This window comes from Morone saxatilis, unplaced genomic scaffold (genome assembly GCF_004916995.1).
Source record: "Morone saxatilis isolate NCDOM2014 unplaced genomic scaffold, NCSU_SB_2.0 Contig15, whole genome shotgun sequence".
Lineage (NCBI taxonomy): Eukaryota > Metazoa > Chordata > Actinopteri > Moronidae > Morone > Morone saxatilis.
The window spans coordinates 9,125,676-9,132,494 of NW_023339707.1; the positions used below are offsets into that span (position 1 = coordinate 9,125,676).

General features: G+C 41.6%; 2 protein-coding genes across 2 annotated transcripts in view; both read left to right on the forward strand.

The window, feature by feature from the left end:
• Positions 1-115: 115 nt before the first annotated feature.
• Positions 116-2,391, forward strand: taf10 (TAF10 RNA polymerase II, TATA box binding protein (TBP)-associated factor). The gene is made up of 5 exons (XM_035657558.1): positions 116-525; positions 826-983; positions 1,612-1,676; positions 1,856-1,970; positions 2,076-2,391. The coding sequence occupies exons 1-5, from the start codon at positions 393-395 to the stop codon at positions 2,163-2,165; spliced, it is 561 nt and encodes a 186-aa protein (XP_035513451.1). The 5' UTR covers positions 116-392; the 3' UTR covers positions 2,166-2,391.
• Positions 2,392-4,958: 2,567 nt separating this feature from the next.
• The window catches only part of ppih (peptidylprolyl isomerase H (cyclophilin H)), a 14,796-nt gene continuing 12,935 nt past the window's right edge, over positions 4,959-6,819 (forward strand). Inside the window, exon 1 of the mRNA XM_035657560.1 lies at positions 4,959-5,043. Within this exon, the coding sequence (XP_035513453.1) occupies positions 4,978-5,043 (66 nt within the window). The 5' untranslated portion in view covers positions 4,959-4,977. The remainder of the gene's footprint in view (positions 5,044-6,819) is intronic.

Below are 6,819 nucleotides of genomic sequence, written 5' to 3' on the forward strand. Positions count from 1 at the left end.
CGTCCGCTGCCGACACAACTAAAACAAATATACTACAACCCAACAAACAAATGACAAACGAAGTTCGTCTACTACAAATCATTAAGAGGGTCTTCGGAAATGTTCGGGAACTTCCGTCGGTTCCGATCTTCGTACGTACAGCCATCGTCACATGACGCGATTAGCTCTGCAGCGTGAGTTCAGCTTTCTAACGACACATATTTCTGATGCTAACTAACGCCTGATCTGTGACTTTAACACCGGCTGAGTTACAAAAGTAGTATTACTTCACAAAACAGTATTCTGTAGAAGTGTGTTCTGGGAGCTGTACAACACGGGGCTCGCGCTTTGGGGCATATTTGGACATTTCTCTGAGCTAGCTAGCCAAGGTTAGCGCGTTAGCTAACATTAACATGAATATTGACAACGTTAACCAGTCAGTCACAACTGGAGTGTCATCCACGACGTCTTCAACTTCAAGCAACTGTATTGCGAATGATAATGCAACAACCAGCGTCAGCAGCATCCCTTCGGTCACTAGTAATGGTAAGGTTATGGGACTTTGGCTAATGTTATTGTGCTCAACACTTAGTTCCAGGTAGGATCGCCAGCTCGTCCTACTGATGATGGATGATTTGTTTGTCTGTCACAATAAATATGCAAGTGCGTTAAGCATTGTTCGTGCATCATCATGTGAGAAGAGAGTCATTTTAACAGGGTTTGGACTTTGCACAGTCTTAGTGCAAACACCTCTTTCCCTATGAGTAAGAACTGTACCATCTCATTATTTGTGAATCGCAGCAGATGAGTATATCATTAAAGTAATCCCATGCACTTGTATTACAGCTTCATCCTCAGCGGCCATGGTGACACCATCAGCAGACACATCTGTCTCCAACGGTGTCTATGTTCCTGGTGGCATCACCAATGGAGATGTAAAGCCTGCCCTCTCCACCACACCCTTGGCAGATTTTCTCATGCAGCTGGAAGAGTACACTCCCACAGTGAGTTCTGCCAGTCACACTGTATGCTGCACTCTATCAGAAAGTCCAGAGATTGTAAACACGTTGAAGTTATTAACAACTTCATTCTGGTTAACAGCTGGGCAAGTTTGTCTCGTCTGCCAGCCGTGTTAACTTAAAAATTAAATTGTAATTCAGTCAAGAAACTTGTTGTACATATCCAAATGGACACAGTATGTCTGTTTCTCCAGTGAATTAAATAACTGAAAAACCTCGGTACTCAGGGTAATCACATTAACGCAAGACTCCTTTGATCCAATATTGTGATAAAGCAGCCTTGCAGAATAATTTGTCTCAGTACAAGCAGTATAATGATATTGTAAAATATTTGACAGTATTCAGTTGACATTCATGATAACTTCATATCCCCTTGCCCTGGATGAAGATCTAATTATGTTATCTACCAACCACTGTCCTCCTCAGACAATGCTAATAATTTCCTTCAGTGGTCAGAGGCTGTGTTCTTGTCACAGTTTATTTAGCTGATCATCACCAGACATAAAGTAACACTGTTCTTTACAAACAGTGTCTGTAGCAGTGAAATCGAGCTCTGTGGATCTTGACCTCAAGCTAAAGTCGCCTCTTTTCATTTTTTCTTTTTTCCCTTCAGATTCCTGATGCAGTTACAGGATACTACCTCAACCGGGCTGGCTTTGAGGCCTCTGATCCAAGAATGTAAGTGTTACATTGACTGACTCTATGAAGTATACTCAAATACTACTAAAGTTGCCATTACTGGGGTGTCTCATTGTAACCCTTTGGTTAAAAGCATGATGTAAAATCATTTTTTAAAATGAATAAAGATCTGAGATGATGTGACCCTTTGCTGTGTGTTTTCTTTTTCATTTCTTTAGAATCCGTCTGATCTCCCTTGCTTCTCAGAAGTTTATCTCCGACATTGCCAATGACGCACTGCAGTACTGTAAAATGAAGGGAACTGCCTCAGGAAGCTCAAGGAGTAAGACAAAGGTCAGTGTTTCTGTCAACGCTTGCTTTAAATGTACACAATATGCACTCCATACAATATGTTGACAGTGCTGATAATTAACACTATTTTTCCTTCTCTCTATATAGGATAAGAAGTACACTCTGACTATGGAGGACCTGAGTCCTGCTCTTACAGAATATGGCGTCAATGTCAAGAAACCATATTACTTTACATAGAACTCTTTCTTTAAGGCTTTTGTCTTTTGCTAGTTTTAGCTCCCTGCTGACCCACTTCTGTGTCTGTTGACACCTTTATTGCTTTTTTTTTTTTTTTTGTTTTGAATCATGGTGCTTTAGTTCAGCTCTGACACATCTTTGTAGTTGCCATTTGTTATTTTTTGTGGAGCCACCTTTGCATTATGTTAAATTGTAAATTGTGAAAATAAAATCCTTACCAAAAACATTTGTGTCTGTTAGATGTTATATTTGTGTGTTAGCTGGTGGGGCTGTTTGGATGTAGAGAGTGCATTGGTTGAAAGAGTGATACAACGTCCAACACTAGAAGAAGTGCTATATCCTAATTCTGTTCATACCATGGTCTGTGTGAATGAACTGAAAGTAGATGGGATCTGCTCAAACATTGGTTACTTATTGGAAAGGATAGTTGAAAAGGTTTTATGATTGTATTTTGGAAAGTGCTATATAAAGAGTATAATGTAAAGCCAGGTTACTATTATGAACTGGCTGAATGACTCCAGTTAACAGTCCAGGCTTTTGTCTGGGGCTTATGGACAGGTATCGGTATTGTACTGCAATAAAAAATGACCGGCTTTACAAGTGCAGTGCAACAGCGTAAATACAAAGCTACATGAGGTGGTGTGCACATTTAAACGGTGCAGAAATCTGTTTCAACAGTTTATTTCAGTGGGTGGGTAGGTTATAGTTTGAACAGGTGTTCGGTGGATGTGGATGATTTTCTTTATCATTAATGTATCCACAATGCAGCCTTTCTCTCTTTTCTTCTTAACAGAGAATCGCATGACACTTTTACTACAGGCCATAGACCTCTAGGCAGTTGGGGTCCATTATTAGTACGATTGTTCCTTCCTTCCGTCTTTTTGCCAATTATTCCCTATCTGTAGGTTGGGGAGGTAGTTTTTGAGGAAGCAGGACCAAAACCGATCGGTTAGTGTTTGACTGTGCCTCCATCATCTCCGTCCCAGCAAGTTAGTATCTGCATAGAGAGCCTGTGGAAGGGAAGCATCCCACCACCCCACGAGGGGGAGATTTATTATCTATCTCCACTAGTACTGCGTGTAAGACTTCATTAAAAACGATTTGACTTCCTACTGTCACTCTGAGAGCAGCTTTAATGGATCTGATTTCCCTTTCCCACATTCCTCCAAAGTGAGGGGCATTTGGAGGGTTAAAGTGGAATTGTATTTGGGATTCACTTAGCTGTTCCTTGAGGTGTGGATTCATGGCTGCAAATGCGCCTCTCAGCTCTCTGTCTCCTCCTTTTAAGTCGGTGCCACAGTCAGAAAGCAGCTCATAAGGGCGTCCTCCATGTGCAATAAAACATCTCCATTCATTGGCTAAGGTTAGTTCGAGTATCTCCACAATTCTGTTGGCTACAAAGACTTTATACCTGCAGGACTCAGAGTGAAGCCTTGTTAGTACCACAGTAGAATCAGACCACAGAAAGGTTCTGTCAATGGGGACCGTCATTTCAGATTTGATCAGTTTACTCAGCTCGGCTCCAGTCAGTGCTGCTGATAACTCCAAGCGGGGTATAGTCAGTTGCTTTAAGTTGAACCATATGCTTTTTCTGAAACATCCCATAAAATGTGTAATTCTCTGTCTGTTTCTTTGCCAGATACATGAGGGTTGTTGCCATCATTCCACCTGGTGAAGGTTCACCCAGAGCTGCTGCAGCAGGACTATGGCTCTAGTAGTGAATGGGATGATGATATCCTAAGGGGTCCTATTGTGAAGCCAGCACTTTGTACACATTTCTCATGGTTAGAGTTAGGCAGGAAACAGGTCTGTGTCTAAAACCCAAGGTATCAGAGACACAATGCTAGCTGAGCCCTAGTGCACCCTCTACAGGATCTGTCCAGTTTTGACTCAGCCAGAGCTCAGCACTATCTGATCTGGCAGCTGATGGTAGGTGATCAACAACAGATGGAAAGTTACTTGCCCATTGCCTAATTTCAAATCCACCAGAGGATAAGAGGGGAGAAGGGGCATACCTGATTCAAAGGGGGCATTCAGTTCAGATGCACTTTTCTTTCTGAACAAAGGAGTTACATAGCGATCAGTTCCATCTGTGTTTACTCGTATGGTCTTTGCAGTCAAAAGGTCCATGGCCTCCTTATCTTGCTTTGGCCTAGTGATCAAGGAAATGGTATTAACTTTCCACAATTGTTTTACATAGTGTGTCAGTTCAGTATAAGGGTTGACTTGTGATGTGAACAGGCATTGAGTAGAATCACAACTCACCAAGAGAGACTTGTCCTCACTGCAGCTGGTGCTCCCTTTGGACCATATTGGACTCTCTCTATGGGTGTGATGAGGATTGTCTGATCCAGTGAGGATGTGTGGCTGAACCTTAGAGAAGAATCTCAGTGGTAGACCATGTAAATGTGGAGTTTATTGAGTGGATAACTCTGCTTAACCAAAATGATCATATTAGAAATGAAAGCAGTGTTAATTGAGGATGATACATGAGGATTCCACAATCCTTATTTTCTCTCTTTTCTTCTTAACATAGGCTCTTTTAGTAGGTTTTTTTTGTTCTTCTTGGTATGGTTTGGAGGGAAAAGAATCAGATCTGAAGAGGAGTGGTAGTGATGCAGGTGGGGAGGGGACTTCTTTTTTAACTATAACATTAGCGTACATCTTAATGGCTCTGACTATAACTAAACCTGCATTATGACCAGATGGCACCCTGGTGGATTTAGCCTTTACTATCGCTCTTTTAATTATCCTTGTGTAATCGTCTTATAGCACATTTATTTTATATTGAAAAGCAAAGGAAAGCGTCACAATGTCTGTTCAACCATCAAATCCCAACAACCCAATTGTGTTCTTGGACATAACCATCGGAGGGCAGGTGAGTAGCTCCAAAATATATATAAATTTGCGGATAGGTGTGGTAAAAATAAACTAAATGTGGGCAAACAGCGAGTGAGAACTAAAATGTGTTTTTTTTTATGTGAAGAAATTTGAAAATAGAAAATAGAAAATGACTGTGCAGGGTTTGTTTGTTTTTTTAAACACATTTGATTGTTTTTAAGCAGAGATAATACAAAACACAGAAACAAGACCCCCCACCCCGACCCATTAGACAACACATGCTATACAGCATATAAAAAGGTGAAAATAGTCATAATGATCAAGACAATAATAATAATAATGACATATGATGAATAGTAATAAAAAATTAAATAAAATAATAATAAAAAAATACAGTTATAGATACTCCTATAGAAGTAATGAACAGTAAAAACAATATTTAAATCAGTGTTTCATTTTATTTTTAACATGTTAATCTTCACAAATACTGAAAAGGTGTTTTGCAGTATGTTAAAGATAAGCAATTGGTCAACTTTATACAAAAAGCAATAAGTGCTTTTAATGTTTTTCAGCTCATTTTACTTGTTCAGTGGGAAAAATTCAGTCTGCCTTAGGCTTGAACAAGTGCACTGAAATCTGGCTGAATGTCTGAGGTGGACATGCGAAGGACAGCTGAGAGGTGATCATCAGTGATGGAGGATCTGTATCTGGATTTGTTGAACTTCATCACTGACAATGTCTGTTCACATACGTAGGTAGATCCAAAGAGGACTAGAATCTTCTGAGCATGCCTCCTCATGTGTGAAAAGTTCTCCTCTTTGAGGGAAGAGTAAAACTCGAGCAGTGAGACTGACCTAAAGCGCTCTGCCAGAAGAGTGTCAGACTGCAGGTCAATGAGTTCCATCTGAACATCACTGGGTGCATTATCCACGCTGCAGGTGAAGGGAGAAGAAACCATGTGCATTTCACTCTCAACTGTTTTAAAGTCTTGAAATCGCCTTGAAAACTCACCATGCAGTGCTTCTCTCCTAATCAGAATGGATGGACGTACCTCCGTGTTTAGCGGTGATCAGGCTGATCGGTGTGGCTTCCATTCCTTCCTCTTTGTTCAGCGACTTGGTGCCAGGCTGAGCCAACCTGATAGCCCGTGGTGTTACTGATGCCGTGCACCGGGGATGTTCAGTCCGTCATCTTCCCTCCAGAAGTGCCAACACAACCTGTCTGTGCATCGCAATGGCTCTTTGCGGCCTGATGAAGGTTACATTATTTTGTAGTTACACCAGCATCACAAAACATGTGTTTCATTTTGTGAGTGGGCGAGGCACTCTCCCTGATATATCAATATAATGAAGACAATGTCACGGTTAAGGTCCTGGCAAATTCTGCTATGCAAAAACGTCCAACTATTTTCCTTCTCCGGGCATACTTAGTGCTGCTGCAGTCAACCCAGAAGAAACTCGCCTTACAGTAACCGACTCTCCGGTCAGAAAACCGGTTCTACTTTCTGCTCTAAGGGCGACGTTGGTGGGCATATGACAGTAACTGTGTCTTGACAGCTGCCGCCATCTGACCGGATGTGCACACTTTTAACAAGAAGTCCTGGTGTTGATCTTTGCCGGCTTCAGAGCTTAGGCGTATCAAGGAGTGTGTGACTCCGCCTGGCGCGCGCTAACGTGGCTGACTATAGACAACTTGTGTCGTTTATCTGTGTGTTTCGCTCAGCCGTATAGTGGGCGCTCACATCTGTAGTCTGTGTTGTGTGTGTGCCCCACCAGGACACTCGAGCACTACCGCCTCATGTAACACTTCTTGT

What these genes read in the sequence shown, in the direction of transcription:
- taf10 (XM_035657558.1), top strand. Translation starts at nt 393, where the DNA reads ATGAATATTGACAACGTTAACCAGTCAGTCACAACTGGAGTGTCATCC. An exon ending in CCCTTCGGTCACTAGTAATG is followed by an intron (nt 526 to 825) that starts GTAAGGTTATGG and finishes CTTGTATTACAG; the next exon opens with CTTCATCCTCAGCGGCCATG. An exon ending in GAGGCCTCTGATCCAAGAAT is followed by an intron (nt 1,677 to 1,855) that starts GTAAGTGTTACA and finishes TCATTTCTTTAG; the next exon opens with AATCCGTCTGATCTCCCTTG.